Below are 21,224 nucleotides of genomic sequence, written 5' to 3'. Positions count from 1 at the left end.
AAACCAAACATTTATTTTAGGCAATTGTGTTTAATTCCCTCACGACTGACGCGGCCTTGGGGGGCAAGGGGCAGGAAGGAGGCAGTGAACCCGGCAGACATTGCACTCTAATCCTAGGTTTATTCAACACAGTTCTTTTAATCTACACAACAAAGTACAAACACAACATCATCTAAAATGCTACAAAGTTACAAAACTCAAAATTTATAGTACTGACTGTACAATAAAAGCTGAAAAAGCAATGTACATGTTGCCAAGGTAACCAGCAAGACCACCAAGAATACCAACACAGTGGAGTTGGGGTGGGGGTGGGGTTCTGTGATGACCTGGCAGAGCTGGCTCTCAACAATTTCAGAAAGAGGGGTCTGTGTGTGTGTTCTTGCACACGGCTACGTGTGTAAAGAACCATTCTGGGCAGATGATGGGGGTGGGGGTGGTATTTGACCCTAGAGGTTAGAAGAGGACTCAGGCTGGGCCAGGCTAACAGGAATAGCAGTTGCCTAAAAGCATGCCTTTCCTGTGGGACCCCGAGGCCGGCCCCAGGTCACCTGTGGAATGGGAAAATGGCCTCCCCGGCTGGGGCTATCCCCCCACCTGGAGTCCCCTGCTCACCCCTGCTGGCTCTGCCACTAAACTGACTCTCAGGAACTAGAAACGTGGAATTGCTCTAGCTAGAAAACTGGAGAGCATCTTTACAAGCACGACCCCAGACCCACAACACTCCTGCCGCTGGAACCCCGCCGCTCGGGAGATGTCTGATCGCTGCCTCCACCCTGAAGCCTGCCCCGAGGGAGGGATTTCTTCCCTGTGACCCCTCTGGAAACCAACTAGAGCGGTGGGAGGGAGTCGCAGGAGCGGAGCTCCGGGCCCTGCCTATCGGGAGGAGTTGGAGCTGGAGCGGCTGCGGTGGCGGCGGCGCCCAGGCGAACGGGACCGACGGCGCGCGGGCGAGCGACGGCGTGGGGAGCGCGACCTGTGAGGAGAGGAGGACACAGTGTCAGACCAGAAACCCACGCCCATGACCACAGGGGTGCAGCCGCCTTCACACAGAGCGGCATGGCTCTAACTTGCCAGTCACACAGCTAGATCCCTCTGGGTGGTGCCAACAGAAGGCCTGGGGCAGACGGAAACGTTCCGGAGACTAAGGGTTCTATCTCGGAGGGCCGTGAGGTGCAGCTGGCCAGCGCTAGCAGAGAAGGGACGGCTCAACCCCGGCCTCTGCCAAGGCTGTTCCCTACTCCTCTGACCCTTCAGGTCTTCTCACAGAGGGTGGGGAGAGGCCGCGCCTCTGCGGATCCCTCAGTCGAGCAGCTCTTCCTTCCCGGGCTGGAAGGAACTCGAGGACCTCCAAGGCCTCCTGTGCCCATGCTGCTTCCCACCCCCATCAGGGGGCAGGCAGGGCTGGACAAGGCCCCGAAGTCACTGCCCCCTCACTTTGTCAATAAAGGGAAACTGGTCCTAATCAGTCCCCTATGAAACCCCAGAGCGACCCACCTTCTCCTCATCCGTGGGGGTGACCTGCGCCACATAGGAAGAGGTGGCAGCATCCTCCTGGGAGGGCTGAATCTCCGGGGGGGTGGCCGGGGCCAGGGGGCCAGCACAGCGGTGGCAGTGATCTCCTGGCCATCGATTTGTCCTATTGAAAAAAGGGTAAAGTCACAAAATACCTATCTAACAAGCACCTACCCTGGTGGGCAAGAAAGAAAGGAGCCTGGGGGAACAAGGACAACCCACTCTGGTCACAGCGAAAAAGCTCATAATCGCTATCACTGGAGGTTTCCTCAGGAGACCCACTGGGGGCAGAACCCTAACCCAGGACTCCATCTTGGTGTGCTGGATAGCCTTCTGGGGAAGCCCGTTCAGGTCGGCACCTAAAGAACAGGGAGGAGCCTGCTAAGCGAGGGGAGGGCTGTGCCCCCACCCTGAGCTGGAAGCTGGTGCTGCACCTGGACGTCCTCCTTGCAAGCAAGGGGAACAGAGCAGAAGACAGGAGCGAGGAGCGGGCTTCAGCAGGACAGAGATGGGGTGAAATATAAGTACTCAAGGGATGACGGGGAGGGACAATCCCGGGAGCCTGCTAATGGGTCAGGTGAAGGATGATCGGCACCAGGTGTCTGGATGAGGTGTGATTTGGGGGTGGAGGGGAGGGGGGAAGGGTTGTATTAGACAAAGAAGGAACTATTTCTGGGGTAGGGAACAAAGGACAGGATATTCAGGAGACTTCAAGTCTGTCTAAAGAAAGTATGCAAAAAGTGCCTGGGGGGTGGGGGGAGTCTGTGTACAGCCAGTACTAAGCCACACAAGTGAATGAAACCGCACAACTGCATGGGGGGGCCGCTCAGAATGGGGCATGATGAACCTGCAGGGTCTCAGGGAGAGAAAGAATGAAGGAAACTGAGGCAGAGACCCAACAATCCCAGGGGACCAAGCACAGCTAGTGTGTTCCCAAAGGGTGGGTGGCAGGCTCTTCTACCTTCTCAGCTTCTGCTTTCAAGAGAACTTCTGAGGTACTGACTCACGTCAGTACAAATCCAAGCTGTGCACCTATGTTCGGAACATACTTGAAAGGCCACTAAGGTGGCCCTGGCCCATGAAAGTGAAAGTGAAGTCGCTCACTCACATCCGACTCTGCAACCCCACAGACGGTAGCCTACCAGGCTCCACCGTCCATGGGATTTTCCAGGCAAGAATACTGGAGTGGGCTGCCATTTCCTTCTCCAGGGGATCTTCCCAAGCCAGGGATCGAACCCGGGTCTCCTGCATTGCAGACAGATGCTGTACTGTCTGAGCCACCAGGGAAGCCCAGGCCAAAAGCTATTCCTGGTTAGGTATTACATGGGTACTGACTGTGTAACAACAAAGAAAAAAAAAAAAAAACAAAGAGAAAAAAAGGAGAAAAGTCATCCTCTAGCTGCTGCTGCTAAATTGCTTCAGTCGTGTCCGACTCTGTGCGATCCCACAGACAGCAGCCCACCAGGCTCCTCCGTCCATGGGATTTTCCAGGCGAGAGTACTGGAGTGGGGTTCCATTGCCTTCTCTTATCCTCTAGCTACCTGCCAGTAAAAACCAAGCCCTTCCATTTCTTTCTGGAGACTGAGTGGTTCCATTCAGCACAATACAAGAAGACAGGGAAAAAGTCCTACCAGAATCTTAAGACAAGGTGGAATATTTATCATCACACACATCCTGAATGTGTCTAAGCCTCCTAAATTTTTAGCAAGTGCTCAGACTCCGTCAAACACAAGACTGACAGTCTCTAAAACAAAGGCATGACTCACAAAGTTAAGAGCTGATGCCTGCAGAGTGACGGCTCCCAGTTTATGCTGAACTCCTAAAAACACTCCAGGGGGATTTAAGGAGATGGAAAGACTTAGAAGTACCAAGGAAAATTTTGTACTATACAAACTCTACCAGGGTTCAAGGGCAATTATCTTTCAAACATATAAGGGCCTCCAAGGATGCCAAGGTTCTCAGGGGTTCAGACTCTTCTCCCTACTCGGCCTGGCAGCCCATGTGGGGCTCGGGCAGTCCTGGCTCAGCTCAGCTGCCTGAAGGACAGAAGCAGCAAGGGCCCAGGGAAACCCACATTCCTTAAAATGCTGCCTATTCGAGTTGCAAAACGACTGACAGATGTTCACAGTCCTTCAAAGGTTGTCAAAGCCAATACAAAGTGGCTGTAAACGTCATCAACAGTTAAGATGCATTTTAGGAAAGAGGTAAAATTTGTGGATTTAGAAAGTTATCTTAAAAATGCTAAGTTTTAGCAATACAGAAAGTAACTCAAGATTAAAGAAAACATTCCCATATAAAAATGTTTCATTGTAGTCAAATACTTTGTGAAGAAAAAAAAAACTTCATTTGATCCTTAAGTTTTAACAGATTGAAATATTATTAAAATGTTAATATATTCATATTTGGTGAATACTTTTTCAAGAATAAGGCTCTGTAAAACATGTTTTTGGTAAACACACACCCACTGAGTAAGAATTGGAATCTTGACAGAGCTCCAAGGAAATTCTCACATGCAGCCAGACTGGAAATCAGTTCTCATCACACCAGGTATGGTGGACAGCTGGTCTGGGACAGGTCAGAGCAGGGCTGGACTTACCTCCGTCCATGTGCTTCAGCGCCTTCTCAGCCTCGTCTGGATTCTCAAACTCCACATAGGCGTAGCCTTTAGACAAATGGGGGTGCATCCTTTCTACAGGCATGTCAATCATTTTAATTTTCCCATAGGTGGAGAATATCTCCATGATGTGATCCTAGGGAGGAAGAAGAGTCACTTAGGCTCACCCTCCCATCACTTGTGTAGAAGTCAGAGAACTTGCCACACAATGACCACACCCTCAGCACCCTAAGCACACACAAAATATATTCCGTTAAAAGAAGTAACCAGTGCTCTACTTGGTCACATGCCACCAACTCAGCCCTCAGAAATCCTGCATTCTACGTTTACCTTCTGGCAGAGGCGGGCTTCTCATTTTCCATTTTAAACATCTGCAAGAATTACCCCAATGTCCACTGAACAGAAGCAGGATTCCTCACCTTGGTCACATTCCTGGTGAGCCGCCCAATGTGTACTTTGGTGGGTTTAGGGGAAGGGCTCCGCCTTTTCCTTTCCTTTTCATCTCTTTTGGGTGGTTTGGACCTAATTGAAAAATACAGAATCCTATTAAGACAGTGAAACTCCTTTTTTGGTCTACTTTGGTAATAACTAATGGTAACCTTACAGCCCCAGTCTGTAAATTTAGGTCCCAGATAATTCATGAGTTTTGGAGGCAATCCCTTGAACTGACCAGTCCCCCGTGGAGAAGAGGGGCTGGAAGGGGGCTCACTTGGAGCGGGAACGCCGCCTGTTGTCGTGTCTGCGCCGAGAAGGGCTCGGGGAGCCCGAGGAGCTGCTGGAGCTGGAGCTGCGAGACGTGCTGGAACTTCCCGAGCGGCTCGAAGCTGAAGACGAGCTGGAGCCGCTGCTGGAGCCCGTGCTGGTGCTGGAGCCTGAGCTGGAGGTAGAGCTGGACCGGGACCTGAGGGGCGAGAGGAAGGGGTCACCAGTGGGAGCAGTGCTGCCTCACCGCAGACAAGTCAAGAGGAACCACTGGGCTCGTATTCTCAAGCCTCAAGGCTTTCCCCAGTACCCACGGACACCCTCCAGCCCCATCCTAACAAAGCCCTCGCAGGGACAGAAACAGTATATGTACCGTGCAGTGACAGGACTGCTTCCTACCTACACAGAAGCCTTGCCTACTGGGAGGAAAAGGAGCAGTCTGGCAAGTCAGAGCCCCCGGCTCAGCTTGGAAGGCAGCTACCGACTGACACAGGCTGGTTTTCAACACAAGGAAAAGGAAAGAGCCAGGCTAGGATGATCCAACCACAACTCCAAATCAAAAGCACTCGAGAGAAAAGCGTAACTCAAGACATTGCATTCCTAATGCCTCCAAAAAAGAAAAAAAAACCCATACCAACACCGTCCTCTGTATGACCAGAGCAAAGCCCAGACCAGTCTGCCATAAATTAGTAATCTGAGTGCTTTGTTTATCAATAAAAAGAAAGAACACTCTGCAGGCTCTTTGGGAAAGAAGAGGGCCATGGCCTTGGAAGTAAGGCCCTGACCTGCCAGCCCCACCTGGTGCTGCTGCTCCCGCTGGAAGCGCTGCGCCTCTTCCGAGTCTTATCCCTGCCGCGATCCTTCTCGCTCGACTCCTTAGTGGCCCCTTTATCTTTAGAGCGGTCCTTGGACTTCTCATCAGAGCGGTCTTTGCGTTTGGTGGGAGAAGGCGCCCTGGACAGTGAGGGAGAGTGTGAGATGACATGCCCCTTGGGCTGAACCCTGAAACCACAGCACAACCCAAAAGGGGATGCAAAGGGCTACAGAAACCCCAGACCACCACAGAGCAAAATGGTTTGTGGCTTAGGACACTTTCACTGTAAAATTCAAGATATTTCCAATGTCCCCCTTTCTGAGGGTCCCTAGCAACGAGCACCCCCAAAGTAGCACTAGAAAAATCTGACAGAAGGATTACCTAGTGCTGGACTTTTTATTATTTTCTTTGACTCCTAGCAAGCTCTTCTTTTTCACTCCTGATAAATCCATTCTCCCCTTCTGAGGTGTTCAAAGCAGCAATGGCGGCCTCACTTATCTGAACTCTCACGTCTAACTTGAGTCTGAGAAACGATCCCTAATCGATTGCAATTTACGCCAAAGTGCAGCCTAATAACAAGATAAAAGGATTCACAGAGTAAATTGGCAAGGCAACAAATCTACTTTGCAGTCAAAAGCTGAGCATAGGAGCAGGCAACAAGGAACACAGTCAGCAGTGTGCATCTACCAAGCCAGGAACACCTGGGCCGGGTCCATTTCCTCAGGGGATCCTGCCCCCACAGGAGGCAGGTGAAGAACCGTCAGCTCAGCTTGTCTTTTTCTTAAGCAATGGTGTGGGTGGTGGGGTCCTGTTCTTTGATAGGTAGTACAATGCCCATTTCTCACCAGTTTTACAGTGAGCCCTCTACAGTCCTTTAGAGACACTACAGGAGCACATTTGCAGGCAGAGCAGAGAAAACCCTAAGTGACAGGATTCGACCTCGCTTCACTGCTGGAATCTTTGCAGGATACATTGGATAGATATTATGACTGGAAGCAAAAACCATTTCAAGTGACTGGTACCAGTATCAAAACATTTAATAACCAAACAAATGAAACATCCCCCATGAACATTTAAAAAGTAGTAAAGTGAGACAAAACATAACAGAAATGTAACCTGTAGAATCTAGGTGGTGGTTCTGTGACTATTTGGTGCACTGAATTTTTTCAGCTTTTCTGTGTGCTCACATTTTTGGAAATAGATGCATTCACCACATGTAAGGGTTTAGCTAAGTTCCAGGGCTGCAGCACGAACTCAGTAAAAGGTCATCAGTAAATACTACTCAAGAACAAACTATTAATTCATTATGTGCTCTGTTTCCTGGGGCTGTTGGCTTTAAGTATTTCCAGTGAGGTTTTGCGCAATTTGTTTGAGTTGTGGAAGCAAAGATCTCAGAATGTTAGCCTCAACTACTCCTATCTCACCTTCCTGTAAGTAACCTGGACACAGCCCACCAATCGGGATCCTGTTTCCATGTGCGCAGTGCTGCCAAAATGCTGGATAAACATTCTGACTCAAGAAAGAGTGCCCAGCTGTGGACAAACAAATGAGAGTGCAAAAGAGAGTATTACCTGTGCTGTTCTTTTCCAGGGCTATAAAGTCTTTTTAGACATTATGTCTTAAAATGAGAGGGCATATACAAAAAAAGAAGCCAAAATTAAAAAAAAAAAAAAAAAAAAAGGCACTACAGACACTCAGTAACCTGTCTGTAACACTCAGCCACATTGTAACGGTTAGCATGCTTGCTTGGACAATCACTGAATATAATTCAGTGCTTAAGAGTCTGAAGTCCCCCTGCTTGGGGTCTGATTCAAGGCTTTGTTGTGTCTTTGTATCAATCCCTTAATCATTCTGAGCCTCAATTTCTCATCAGCATTAAGGAGAGACAGACAGTTCCTACACTTCATAGGTGTCAACAATATAAACCAAATTAACGGATAAAAGAGTCTTGAGGATCTAGTTAAGGCTCAACAGATGTTAGCTAATATTAGGAGAAAGGCTTTGGAGGCTTTTCTCTGAGGCAAACTCTTGGCTCTGAAGTCACACAACCTCTGAATGATCAGCAGGGGTCCCTGGACTGCCCCCATTATGATCACCAAGAGTAGCACTGTCCAATAGAGAGAGAGCCAGCTACAAGAGTACTCTAAAATTTTCTTGGAGCCACGTTGCAAAAAAGCATTAGTTAACAGATGAAGTTAACTGTGAGTAATGTATTTATCTGACACACTACACCCCGAACAGTCTTTTCACCAATCAGCATACAAAATGATTAATAAAATATCCATGCTTCCCCATGCTAAGCTTTTTAAACACATCAATTTGAACTAGGTACATTTCAAGTACTCAGTAGCCACGTGTGGTCAGAGGCTACCTTATTACACAGCTGACCTAGAATACATATTCCAGGGCCCCACCCCAGTCCTAAAGATGTGCTCTTTGTAGTTTGTGAAAACAAGCACCACCGTTTATTCTTAAAACTCAATTAAGATCACAGAGTAAGGGAAGGCTTTTCTGGGTGTGGCCAGAGGGCTAGAAAGCAAAGGTTGATTCTATTTACACAAGTTCAGGTCACAGGACCGTGGTTACCTCCCCCATCCTCTGGAAAGGTGCGCGTCCAACAGCCAAAAATAGGAGAGAACAATTAGTTATATCTCGAGTACATGGCATTTCAGCTCACATCTTCGGAGCACCTTCTCTATTTAAAAGTAAATTTCAGGTACAATTTATGAGAGACTGGAAAAGGCCACGCCTCTGCTCCGTCGATTTAACCTTTCCGTATCCTCTCTTTTGGGGTTACCCGTCAAACTGGGCTCCAAGACATTAGGGGCCGTATCCCCAAGGGCTAGCACTGGGAACGGCACACAGGAACCCCGCAGACGTTCGTGGAGTCGATGTTTGAAATTAATGGCTTCAAAGGGAGGGTCAGTCGGTCACCCAGGGCACCCCAAAAAGCATCTCGTACCCACCGGCCCCGGCCCCGCACGCGACCTCGGCGCCCCGCGTCCGCGTTCACTCACAACTCCCCAGTCCAGGAGCCGGGCCGCGGGCGCTTCCAGGGCAGGGCCCGGCGTTGCGGGCCTGGGTCTCCAGCCCGGTGAGAGGGCCCGGACGGCGGAGGCCGAGTTCCCGGCCGCTCCGAATCCCGCGGGCCTCACTGATCCCACTGCAGAGCCGAGGAAACGAGGGCGCCCTTCCGCCCGCCGCGGCCCCGACCACTTCCGGGCCGCAGCTTCGGCGCCTCCCACTCAGCCCGCCCCGGGCCACACTCTTTCTTCTCAAACCAGGAGCGAGGCCACAGGCCCCGCCGTCACCACCGCGTGGCCAGGGAGCGGGCCGGCTCCACGATGCGCCCCGCCGAACCTGGCGGGCGGGCCCCCAAGCTCGGATGGGGTTGGATTCCCGCTACTTACATCTTCCCGCCGCCGCGACCTCCTCCCGCTCTTCTCAGCCTCAGAGGGCGGCGCGGCTCTGGCGTCAGGATTAGGGAGCGGGAAGGCGCGGTCGTCCGGCGCGCAGCGATGACGTCGAGCCCCTCGGCCAATGGGCGCGAGCGAGAATGTTAAAGGGCCAAGGCCTGTTTGGGAAGAGACGCGTCGGGGCGCTTACTCCGGAGGGTCGGCCAGGGCTGCCCCGGGCGGGCTGTACGCCTCGTGGGGCCATCAAGCTGGCAGCTCTCTGCGGCTGGGAGGGCTGGTTCGTGCGGGCAGTTCGCTGGCTGGCGCGGAGAGGGTTAAGGCGGCCGCGGGCCCGCCCCTCTCCGTGAGCGTGCGCACCGGCCTTGCTGCGGGCCTGGCGGCGTCCCGGGTCGCTGGGCCCCGGACCCCGCTGCTTCGTGGAGGGTCCCGGGCGGCCCGGCGGCGGGGTTGGAGGAAGAGTGCGCAGGCGCTGCACGCTCTGGCGGCTTGCCGTGGGCACTCGTAGGGCGGAGGCGGCTTCGCGAGCAGGGCAGTTGCGGGGATGGGTTCGTGCAATTACCGCTCATGGCGTGAGGGGTGACCCTGTATGCGCAGATTCTGTGCCAGCGGAATTGTACCGGGAGGACAAGGCAGGGGGTAGTGTAGCCGGAACGAGCGGGCTGCAGAAGGCAGGGTGGAAGACAGTGTGCAGAAGGGAACGCGCCTCCGAGGAGCTGACCCTGCCGCTGAGGCCTGCAGTAGAACAAGGCCTGAGGCCGCTGAGGCCTACCTTCATGCTCGGCAGAAGGAACAAATGGTGCGAAGGCTTCTTGGAAGAAACCGGGACTAGGAAGGTGGAGTTTAGCGTTTGGAGGAACAGAGAACCTGTGCAACATACGCGCCAAGGCTTCATCCTGCACTGTCAGGGCCTTCTGGCAAAGGCAGGAAGCTGAGGGTTAGAGGCCCAGGACCAAGCAGGAGGCTGTCGGAGTAAAACCTGGCGCTGAGCGGGCCAGGGCTTGCGGGTTTGTTTACCTCTGTGTCCCTCCCCTCTCCGAGCTGCGCCTGGCAGGCAGTCAACGTTTCGTGACTGTTAGTGGGGGGAGAAGAAGGTGCGCTCCCACTCTAGACGGGCGTGTGAAATGGTAGGTGCCGCAAGGAAGAGAAGGGAACAGATTCAAGGCCCTCTTGTGGGGGAAGGAACCAGTGTAGCTTGGAGATGGATCAAATATCAGGGGAAAGGACAGGACAGACCAGCATGGGGCTTGGTGGCTCCGGATGGATGGGTTGATTTGTGATTGAAGTCTTCGAGTCATTGCTTTCTTCTCCATATAGTTTTCTCAGCCAGTGGATGGTGGCCCCTTCCATTCATCCAGTTCCTCTGGCCCTGTCCAAGGTGTCAAGTGTGCCCGTAAAACTAGCCTGGGCTGAGGGGCATCTGAGGAGTTGGGGATGGAAGACAGTTCTGGGGGCGGAGGGTGGGGGTGGGCAGCCTGCCTTTTGTGTCCTCTGCCTTGGCACCAGCATACTTGGGAGGTGGGAGTTGGCAGTCAGTCTGGGTCCCTGTTCCCCTCTGCATTTAGATTTGGGGAGGGGGGTACTTATTTCTGCATCACTGTCACAGCTGCCATGGCCACTGAGGGAGGCTTATGTGGGACAGAAGTGTGGCTCAGGCCCTGCACCAGTGAAGAGGCCCAGAGGGTCAGTGTTGTGGGGGGGTGGGGGTGGCCTTGGTGGATCAGGCCTGCAGCACCCGAAGTGTATAAGGAAGCCACAGCAGCATGTCAGAGCCCCATATTCAGTGCCACGTCAATGTGTGCCGGGAAGATTTGGAATCCAGAGCCTTTGCCCAGGGACACAGTGACACCCAAAGTGGGGATAGGGCAAGCCTGTGATCACCACCATGGCAGAAGGAGGGTGGAGGCACAGCCATCTGGAATCTGGGTTTTTTGTTGTTGTTGTTGTTAATGCTCTAGAGTAATAGAATTTGGCATGCAAGTAAATTTTTTTTTAACACATTTTATATTAAATGTAAAAGCATGATTTATTCACTTACGAATTTAATCCAATTTGTTTCTAAATATTGTTGATTTCATTATCAAGTGTGTTATCAGCTGTTGAGCTTTAAAATTTTGAGCATCTTGGCTTTTGCCATTTTGAGACTCAGCACGATGTGTTTGGAAGGAACATGAGAAAATAAAACTCTGGAGGTCCCCCAACTCCAGCCTTCCAGGAGTCCTGGGTTCCTTTCCACCCAGCCCCCAGTGCCAGCTTGCTGAGGCCACGGAGATTGAAGGCCCGGGAGCTGTGGCCTTTGGGGACCTTAGGAGGTGGTTGGTGTAGGTTTGATGGATGGGGTGGGCAGGGCTTCCCTGGTCAGGGCCCTGGGCAGCTAGCCCCAGGCCTGGAGCTCCAGACCGTAGGCATCCTGTGGCCATGGCCAGTGTCCTGAGCCCCTCTTCCTTAACCCCCGGGGTCGAGGCCCACCTGCTGATAATGTAGGGCTCCACTCACTTTGAGGAGCATGCCCCCATCAAGGCATACTGTCCCCCTGCCTTTATCTGCTATGGGCCTGGCGGCCTCTGCAGTGCCTGCCCTTGCAGGTTGGTACCCTGCACACTGAAAGGGCCAGGGAGTGCCTCGGTTGTGTTGGAGGTCATGAGGGCCACACAGGAGCTTTGAGCAGGCATTTGCATCCACTTGTAAAGCATGTCAAGGAAGCATGTCTGCCCACTGCTGACAGACTCTGCCAAGGGCAGGCATGGTCCAGCCAAGCAGAAGAAAGGGGTTTGGGTGGGGTCAGGGCAGTTGTAATGTATCGGTGACCCTGGGAGAGGCATTAGAGGAGGGGGTGGGTCAAAGGGGACTGACTCCTGTCTGCAGGGGTGAATGCCTGCAACCCCCAAAGGAGCCTTGGAGGAGGAGGTGCCCAGGGGGAGGTGCTGGCCTGTCCGTCTCGGGAGCCAGGCTGGATCTGAAAGAGCCAGCCAGCTGTGAGGTCTGTAGTTGTGGGGAGGCCTCCCTGGCTCTGTGTTTCCGCGGTGTGGGGGCTTCAGGTCCTGAGCACCCCCTGACCCTGAGAGACACAGACTGCCCAAAGGAGGGGCTGCAGGCCCCGGGGGCCACTGAGTGATGGGCTTGGGGGCTCGTGCTGGTTTTCATGCTTGGAACCCCATGTCCATTTCTGCCCCAGGGAGGTCAGGCGCACCAGGTATCACTATATCTGAGCTGCCCACCCTGGGGCAGGGCACAGGGAGGGCGTGGCCAAGGAAGGGGGCAGGTGTGCCCCATCACGGGGTGAGCCACTGTGGCCCCAGGCCTGCTCTGGCCATCTGCAGCCAGTGGACTTGGGGCTTCTCCGACCTTGGAGGCCTCTCATGCTGGCACCCGTGGGGTGTGGGCTGGGCCCCAGGAGTGGGGCCTGGGCAACCCTGTGTGTTGAGGAAGGAAGGCTGGGCCCCCGCTCCGCGGGCCTGACCCCAGCTTCAGTGCCACCAGCGTGGAGCCCAGGCCACGTGTGCCCGTCAGGCACGATGGGACTCGGCGCGGTGCTGTGCTGCCTCCTGGCTGTCTCTCCTGTGGGACCTGTGGGGATCTGCCATCCTGATGCCCCTCCTCGGGCAGCCTCCTGGCCCACCTTTACCCTGAACCCTGCTTAGGGTGCCCTGCCCTCTCCTGGGGAAGGGAGAGGGACTTCAGGAGCTTGGGGTCAGGCCTGAGCTAGGGTTCAGGGAATGGGGCCTTGTGTCTGGAGAGTGGACACTGTATACTTGGCCTGCTGGCTTCAGCTGAGGAGTCAGGTGAATAACCTAACCCTGACCTTGGTGTTGGGGGTACCTCGTGGCACCCCTGTGGGTCTTCTCCTTGATGCAGAAAGGGGTGGAGTTTAGCCTCTCTCAAGCCAGGATGGGCTGTCTGCAGGTGTAGCTCGGACCCCTAGCACAGACAGCGGGGTGTCGATGAGGGTGGGTGGCACTCACCTTCACACTGACCAATCTGTGTGGTGGGTGTGCGGGTTCCAAGGGGGCCTTGCTAGCTCATGCCACGAGCATTGCACTGGTCCCCAGAGGTGAACTGAACAGCAGCTGGTGTGGGGTGTCCCTCAGATGGAGCCGCAGGAGTTGACTGTCCGAGCTGGCAGTCTAGCCGTGGGCTAGACTTTTGGAACCCTCCACCCCCACCCCCACCCCGGTCCCCTGCTGTTGTTCCCAGGCTCTGGCCCCACAATGGTCAAGTCTGAGTGCCCTGGGGCCTTAGGACGCCACCTGTGTTTGAGGACCGGACTGAGTTCAGCGGAGCTGGGGTTGAGTCCAGCCCAGGCAGGCGGGGCTGGCCCCTCCTCCACCTGCCTGTGTGGTCATTCCCGGTCTTTGAGTGCCTGGGACCTGCCTTCCAGCCTTCCCCTGGAGGTGCTGACCTTGGCTCCCTCCCCCATTTTGCTGGGCTGTCTCTGCCTCAGTCTTTCTGCTGCTTTGTGAGTCTGGGCCCAGGGGTCCCCCAAGGTCACCTGACTGGGGTGACCTTGGCTTCCTCTCAAGTGCTGGGCTAAAGATTTGGGGTTGGAATTTGCCCAGAAACTGTCCAGTTTTGCTTTTCTGAGTCCTTGCAGGCCCAGGGCTAGGGCCCTCTGGCGGGGGTGGGGTGGGGAAGTGGACCCTGGGGTTTGGCTACAGAGCAGCAGAGTGGCCACACCCGGGTCTTCCTGGCTGAGGCGGGGTCTCATCAGCCCAGGTGTACAATGAAGGCATGGGGGGGGGCGGTTACTTCCTCTATGAGGCAGCCTGCCCAGCACTGTCACTGCGGATACTGCGGTTGTCTCCTGGTATCGGGGGTTCTTTTGGCGGGGGGTGCCTGGCTAAATAAGACTGTGTGTCCCAGCTTCCTGCATCTGGTGCAGACATGAACCTGCGTTCTGGATGATGACAGGGACACAGAGCATGTAACAGTCAGGAGCTCTGCCCTTTTGCTCGGCCCCCTGCTTCCTGGTCACTCATCCCAGATTTTGGTGGCAACTTGGACCCTGGAAAGTGACCTTGAGGAGAGAGGCTTATACCTCGATGGAGCAGGCAGGGGAGTCTGGCTCCCTGAGACCTTGACCACCGGTGCGGAACTTCTGCCTTCTCTGGACTTTGTACTCAGCAGAGAAATAAACTCTTGTCCTTTGTAAACCCCTGCAGTGTGGTTTTCTGGTGTGTGCAGGCAGCAGGCCCAGTGCAGTCTCATTCCACAGGGGCTGCTCCGGTGACCATCTACCTGGCAGCCCTTCCCCATGGTGAAGGCAGAGGAGGGGCTCAACCTCAGGCCCACTCGCTGACCCAGGGCATGATCGCCCTCCCCTTCCTTCCTGAGGGCCCTCGGTTCTGGGTGCAGCCGTCAGGCTGAAGGATGGCCCCTGTGTCCACCGACGGTCTCAGCTGAGCCACACTGCGGGCAGGACTCTTCCACAGCCCTGGCTGTCAGCCCTGTCGTGATCTCTAGCCCTCGGGAGCTGAGACCAGGCTGTGCAGGCAAGGAAGGCATGACCTCAGCCCTGGCGGATGTGGCAGCCATTTGGGGCCAGTATCTCTAGGGACTGTCTGGACTGGGAGGTCTGAGTAGAGTGGACAATGCTGGGGGTGAGGGTGGGGGGAACAGGCTGACCCTCCTGTTGGGGAGCCTGTGGGTCCTGCCCCCAACCCTGGGCTTGGAGCTGCCACAGCTCAAAGCAAACCACCAAGGCTGCGGTGGAGGCTTCTGAGGCCCTAATTCTGGTTCTTTGAGGACACGTGGCTCCAATGCTGGGTTCCCAGCAGCCTCACAGATGACCTGGGGGTGCCACATGGACCCTAACGGCTCTTGGGGTGTCTCCTAAGCGACACCAGTGTGCCAGAGGGGAGGCACATGGCAGCGTGGTTCATCTCCCACCTGCCATGTGCCTCCCCTCTGGTCCCCGCTGCTGTAGCTAGGCTGTGCCTACACCCTCCTTTCCACGCCTGCTGACAGGGTTTCGGATCACCAGAGCCCCGCTTTCGTCCTGCCAGTCTCCCGCGCGTCTCCACCTCATCTCCCATCAGCAAGCCCACCTCTTCCCAGGCCTGTGCCGTCTGATCTCAGTGTGTGTGCCTCACACACGCTGTCCTTCAGTCCTGAGCACCTTTCCTCACACCATGTTTTGTGGCATCAAAGGGAAAAATGATGAATTTCTAAATTTTTAGTGTAGGGGTTAAGGTTAAAAACAAGGCCAGGATGCCCTGCAAGAGGGCTGCTGGGGGACACGCAGCCCGGCCCTGCTGGCCTCTTTCCTCCACTCGAAACCGGCAAACCCAACCCGGCCGCAGCAGCCACGCACCTGCAGACAAGCTGCAGCCCACCTCTCGGATGTTTGCTGCCGGGCAATGTTCAGGGCTGCAACCACCCCTGTGTGTATTTTTTTTATAACACGTAACTAAATGAGAATGTTTTGAAGATCCTTAAGGAGAGTGACAGCTACTGGAAATTATTTTCAGCATTCATAAACTTCGAGAGACTAATAAAAATGCAAAGTTGAAACTGTACCAGATGAACCAAAACCAAATCTTTTCTAAGCCCATGAATTCTAATGGACTGTAAAAGGCTCAGAGATTCAAATCACAGGGATTTATAAAGCTGTAAGAAATAAGGATGCACCCACCAAAAGGGAGCTGATGTCGAAGAAGACACTTCTGGAAAATGGTGTTGAGCCTACGAGCAGCCCTGGAGCCAGAGGCCCCTGGCTCACCCAGATCCACACCCTCCTCCACCAACCCTGCCTTCCTCTTTCCTCACCCTGGATGGAGGGTCTGTCGAGTGGCCATTTAGCCAACCTGCTTTTGTACTTGTAGTTTAGGCTTCTTCCACAGCAGTGAGTTCTGTAAATTTACTGCAAATTGAGAAAAACGAGCTCTTGCTTTCGTGTTTTTTTTTTTTTTGGCCATGCCTTGCAGCATGTGGGATCTTTGTTCCCCGACCAGGGATCAAACCTGAGCCCCCCTGCATTGGGAGTGTGGAGTCTTAACCGCCGGACCACCAGGAAATCCCCCTGCTCTCATCTAGAACTTGATACAGGAGGCTTGTCTGGGGCTGGGTGGGTGCCAGGGCCGCGGGCCCATCTCGTGACTCACAGACCACGGTTGCCTTCTCTCCCAGCCTTTATTTTCCAGACAATCACTGCGCATTAGGTGTGCCCTCCACGGACAGCCACTTGGCCCCAGGTGGTCCCCGACTGGCTTCCCAGCCCGTGGCGTCCCCCTTGAAGATGCCGGTGGGATGACGCCGGGTTCAGGGCTGGCTCTGTCCGGTGCAGCGTCCATGCTCTCTGGAGAGGAGCTCCCAGGACACGCAGCCGTGCTGGGAGCCAAGACCTCAGAGCCTAATCCAGCCACATGGCCCCTGGGGATGGTGACGGGCACCCCACTGTCCATACCCAGGCAGCCCATGAGCCGGCTGCCCCGGCCTGCTGGCCTCCCGCTTCACCAGGTGCGAACGTGGGGGTGTGGCTGTGCCCTTGGCCCAGACCCGCGGCCTGCCCGCACAGATGATTGTGATTCTGGACAGCGGGCTCGGGACCACCTGAGACGCAGGCCCGCCTGGGCTGCTTCTCGGCTCAAGGGCAGCGACACACCGGTCCATGCTGTGCCTTGATTCTCATCTCCATCGTAGAGAACAGCGATCAGAAAAGAGGTGCAGGGCGGGGTGGGCGCAGAGGGAGAGGACGCCCACCGAGCGCTCGGCTTCTCACGGACCCGCGTCCTCGGTGGGTGGCTGCAGGTGGGCGAAGCTCAGGAAGACCTGCTCCAGTGAGGTCTGGCTCACGGAGTAGTCATCCACCCCGTACTTCTCCGTGGCCTTCTCCAGAACGCCAAACACCTAGGGAAGTGGAGAAGCCGCTGTCAGCCAGGCAAGGCCTGGTACCTCAGTGGGTCTGGGGGTCCTCTGGCCATAGTGGATGGGAAGGGCACCAGAAATCCCACCCCTGTGTGGGGTGAGCAGGCCTGGGTGCCACACCCCACCCTGACTCTTCCCAGCTGTAGTCCCTCTGCAAGTTCCCTTTTTCATCCAATTTTTTTCCCCCATCTCAGATATTTTGGCTATAAACACCCCAAACCTAGTAAGTATTGGGGTGAGTGTTAGAGCAGAAACTGAAAGTGATTGTTCCTTGGAAAAAGCTGACTGGAGAAGGAGTGACTGCTGGGGGCCTGCTGGGGCCCAAGCTCACCTTCGCCCAGCTGAGGTCATCGCCGGGCAGGTGGTAATGGACCATCCCTTGGTGCTCATCCTCCAGGACGCTGCCTGCACAAAGGAGAGACCATGTCCCCGAGGGCCAGGCTGGAGGCCAGGGGAGGGTGGCGTTGGCCCGGGAATCGTGAGTTCCGTCCCAGTGCTCAGGGATGCACAGACGCACGGCGCCCTCTGCAGCACATACCTGGGAAGGTCAGGCCCACGAACGCCTTGAACTCCTCCAGGGCCTCCTGCTGCCCGTCACTCCGGATCTTGGCCCGCAGGGAGTAGCCGCTGCCAAACTTGCTCTTGAGGTGCTGTGGGCTGCCCAGGCACTTGAACTGACCCTGCACCATGATGGCCAGCCGGGTGCACAAGGCTTCACACTCCTCCATGCTGGGAAGAGGGGGCGGAGCCTGATATATCAGCGGGGAATGCTGATGCCTGCCCTCCACGCCAAAACCGTGCACCTAGGAAAGTGCTGACGCCCAGATCAAGCTGTTCCTGATTCCACGCTCAGGGTGTGGCCCACTTGCCTCACAGACTCTTCACCAGAGGCTGACAGATCTTCTGTCCACCCAGCCCCTTCTGGCCCACCCGGCCCACAGCCCCCATCCTGGCTGTACCTGTGGGAGGTGATGACGATGGCCTTGCCAGACTCTCGGGCCCGTGCCACAGTGTCCCAGAGCAGACGCCGGGCCACAGGGTCCATGCCAGTGGATGGCTCATCCAGGAAGATGACTGCGGGCTCTCCCAGCAGAGCAATGCCAGTGCTGAGCTTGCGCTTGTTGCCACCGCTGAGGCCAAGGGGGCGTGGGGAAAGGTGAGGCTGACAGTGTGGGGTCCCAGGTCCCAGCAGAGGACGGAGCCCAGGGATGGCAGAGCCCCCGGGAAGAACAAGGTGAATGTGCCTGGAAGGCCCACCTCACAAAGCAGGAGGCCCTCAAGAGCTGTGCCCATGGGGTCATCCTGCAACCCCCAGAGAGCGGTACCACTGTCTGTCTGCACCCAAGGGGGCCTGACTGGGGGCCTGGCCGTGCCTCCAGTGGGGAGCACCTGCAGGGTAGCCTTTCTCATCTAGCACTGCCTGGGCCTTGCTGCCATATCCCTGTGGGTCATGGAACAACGGGTGGGAGTCCCTGACCCGTGTGCCCCCTGCTCTATGGTAAGGGATACCCCAACCCCACCCTGGGAAGGTCTGGGGTCACCGGGACTGAGGCACACCTGTACATCCTGACCAGCTTGTTGGCGTGCGGCTCCAGGAGCAGACCCCGCAGCGTGTTCTCCACGCATGTGCCAATGTGGCGCTCGGGGATGCCCCGGAGCCGGGCGAACATGACCAGGGTCTCCCGGCCTGTCATGTGGTCCAGCAGGGCATCGAACTGGGGACAGTAGCCGATTCGCTGCCGCACCTGGGGTTGGAGCACAGCAGGGAGTTGGTAGGTCAGAAGCCTTCTCTCAGGAGATCTCCCCAAGGTGGTCCCTCGCTGGTGCACTGGCCCTGGCAGCTACCCTCCGCCAAAACTTGCCAAATGGCACTTCGGTGGGGACACTAGAGAGGCTTGCCTGGCTCAGTGAGGGCTGGGAGCACTGGGACCCAGACTGCCCCCAAACCAGGGGTCAGAGACTGGCCAAAGCCTGGTCTACCCTGGGCAGCAGGGGGGTGGACGGCTACAGGAACGCATTGATTATACAAAGTGACCATGTCTACACAATGCTTTACAGCTGAGAGATATCCACTCTGTAGTTCATCGGATGTTTAACAAACACCTAACGTGTGCTGGGACCTTCCCTTTCTCCCTTTATTAAGAGATGTTTGTTGGTGACACCTTTGGGGCAGGGTGTAGCCTAAGAAGACGGCATGGCAGCTGGTCTCGGGTGAGTGGCCACATTCGGCAAAGCCAGAACGCCGCATGGCTGGCCTCCAGCTCCAGCCACGTTCGGCAGCTGGTGGGCACAAGCATGCCTGGGTTCTGTGGATTCCAGAGATGGGATTTCTTTTTCTTTAACCTCCTCTGGGTTCTCAGGCTTCCAGGATCTGGTCTTAACTGGTTTGGAGACCTTCTTGGCTGTGACCATGGCAGTTACTATCTCTTCCCTATTCTCTCCCTTCCAACTGAAGCACAGAATAAATGTGTCTCAGGCTCCTCACCCTGGCCTGCGTTTCCTGGACCACATTTATAGATCCCTCTCCCTTGCATGCCTTTTCAATCTTGTTTATTTCTCTGAACAAAGGAAACACGGTTGTTTTATAATCTGGGTCTGCTAACTGCAAATCCAAAGTGGTGGGCTTGACCCCCTACAGAGCCCTGGTGTCTGTAGGCTCCAGCCACAGCCTGGGGTCTCCTCTATCTGCTTTTCTTGTGTGCTGTTCAGGCCTTGAAATACTACGTGAGGGGTTCTCGGAGGTCCAGGATGAAAGCCTTCCTGCAGAGAGGGTGCTCTGCGTGCTGTGGTCGTGGCATGGCTGACTGGGAGCCCCTGATGCCGGTTCAGTAGATGCTGTCACTCCCAGGCACAGGCCCTTCTCTGCTCCTTCCGCTGCCATGCTCAGCACACGTGGAACTGTTCACACAGTCCCCGGGAGCAGGATGGCCTGCTTCATGCTAACTCAGAGGGGTGGCTCTTCGTTTCTGCCCCCTACACACAATAAGGTCCTTAACCCACGCCCAAGTCTCAGGGGCCAGACTGGCCTCTGTGCAGGGGTGGCTCCTGCTTGCAGACTCCAGCTGGGGGTCGTCACTAAGCCTCTCGCTCTTCCATGATCTCAACCATGAGGTTTAAGGTTAACCTTTCATCCAGCTTTTGGTTCTTGGTTTGAATGGCCCAGGGCACCATTGCCATCACTGTGCACACAGACTAGAGTCCTTTTGAGAGGACAGAATTCTATGGGTGCCGCTCTGTGCCCAGGTCCAGAGATGTCACTAGTCCGGGGTTGGGGGGGACCCAGTCTCAGCCTTCCTGCCTGCCGCGCCTGGTACCTTCCAGCCCCGGGTGCTCTGATACAGCCTCACTCCTCTCTCCACCACTTGCTTAGCTCTGGCCGCGGCCACTGCCTCGTCCTGCTGTCCCTGAGCCTCGAGCCAGAGGCCAGCCTCATCCCTGCCTCTCTGGCCGCACCCACCTTCCCGATGTCAGAGCTGATGCTGTAGCCCCCAACAAAGGCGTCCCCAGAGGTGATGGTCTCCTCCCCGGTCAGCATCTTGAAAGTCGTGGTTTTCCCGGCTCCGTTGAAGCCCAGTAAGCCGAAGCACTCCCCTTTCTGCACCGCGAGGGACACCTTGTCCACAGCGAGGAGCGGCGCCCGCTGCTCATACACCTGCGCGTGCGCGGAGAACACAGCCATGCGGAGGTGGGGGCAGGAGGCCGAGGGCAGGGCCAGCCGGGGTGGGGCGGAGCAGAGCAGTCTGGGCGGGGCCAGCCGGGGCGGGGCCAGCCGGGGCGGGCCACCTCACCTTGGAGAGCTCTTTGATGATCAGAGGTGTGTCCAGCAGGGAGTCCAGGCTGGGGGACAGGATGCGGTTCCTTTCGTCCATCACGTCCTGGTCTTCAGGGAGCGCCGCCGTCCGGGTGTACACTTCTGTCTAGTTGTTTGGAAAACAGCCGCCGGGGTGAGCTCCCCCGAGGGGTCCGTTCCCGTGGGAGGAAGAGCTAACTAACTAAGGTCTCCCAGGCCGCTCACCCCATTTCAGCCCCACGCGGGCCAACTCAGGTCTCCCAACTCTCTCCCAGGAGAGCTGAGCGGCCATCAGGGCTGACACTGGCCCCGAGGAAACACACACTCCTTTCCTTAGAAAAGCCTAGTGTCTTTGCCCCATTAGCCCTGGGGCCACCTGTCCTGCAAGTGATGTCTTGGCAGGTTTTGTTTGTTTGGGGAAGAAATGTATGTGACAAACACGAGGGCGCCGGGGCCCCCAGGTCTCCGGGGAGACTGAGATCCCCGAGGCCCCAGGCTCCCTCGACCCATGGCTTC

At 55.8% G+C, this 21,224-nt stretch overlaps 2 protein-coding genes across 12 annotated transcripts in view; both read right to left on the bottom strand.

The window, feature by feature from the left end:
• Positions 1 to 100: 100 nt before the first annotated feature.
• Positions 101 to 9,094, bottom strand: RNPS1 (RNA binding protein with serine rich domain 1). Of its 9 annotated transcripts, none has more exons than XM_086376370.1 (9): positions 8,605 to 9,094; positions 7,067 to 7,174; positions 6,024 to 6,211; positions 5,627 to 5,782; positions 4,836 to 5,027; positions 4,546 to 4,648; positions 4,109 to 4,262; positions 1,495 to 1,636; positions 101 to 973 (listed from the first exon to the last, which is right to left on the bottom strand). In XM_086376370.1, exons 3-9 carry the CDS (start codon positions 6,092 to 6,094, stop codon positions 874 to 876), a joined length of 918 nt encoding a protein of 305 aa, XP_086232496.1. In that variant the 5' UTR covers positions 6,095 to 6,211; positions 7,067 to 7,174; positions 8,605 to 9,094; the 3' UTR covers positions 101 to 873. The 9 variants fall into 9 exon arrangements, with proteins under 9 accessions (XP_086232496.1, XP_086232494.1, XP_086232493.1 ...); XM_086376368.1 differs by having other exon boundaries at positions 8,660 to 9,094; XM_086376367.1 differs by having other exon boundaries at positions 9,053 to 9,094.
• Positions 9,095 to 16,164: 7,070 nt separating this feature from the next.
• ABCA3 (ATP binding cassette subfamily A member 3) overlaps positions 16,165 to 21,224 on the bottom strand; it is a 41,340-nt gene continuing 36,280 nt past the window's right edge. For all 3 annotated transcript variants that reach the window (XM_086376224.1, XM_086376225.1, XM_086376226.1), the window contains exons 28-34: positions 20,707 to 20,835; positions 20,376 to 20,570; positions 18,476 to 18,663; positions 17,878 to 18,048; positions 17,457 to 17,647; positions 17,250 to 17,323; positions 16,165 to 16,900 (exon numbers count right to left, since the gene is read on the bottom strand). In XM_086376224.1, the coding sequence (XP_086232350.1) occupies positions 16,769 to 16,900; positions 17,250 to 17,323; positions 17,457 to 17,647; positions 17,878 to 18,048; positions 18,476 to 18,663; positions 20,376 to 20,570; positions 20,707 to 20,835 (1,080 nt within the window). In that variant the 3' untranslated portion in view covers positions 16,165 to 16,768. The remainder of the gene's footprint in view (positions 16,901 to 17,249; positions 17,324 to 17,456; positions 17,648 to 17,877; positions 18,049 to 18,475; positions 18,664 to 20,375; positions 20,571 to 20,706; positions 20,836 to 21,224) is intronic.

This window comes from Bos grunniens, chromosome 25 (genome assembly GCF_055505025.1).
Source record: "Bos grunniens cultivar Pamir isolate PY7600 chromosome 25, Bosgru_T2T1.0, whole genome shotgun sequence".
NCBI lineage: Eukaryota > Metazoa > Chordata > Mammalia > Artiodactyla > Bovidae > Bos > Bos grunniens.
This window is presented reverse-complemented; position numbering and strand designations above follow the sequence as displayed.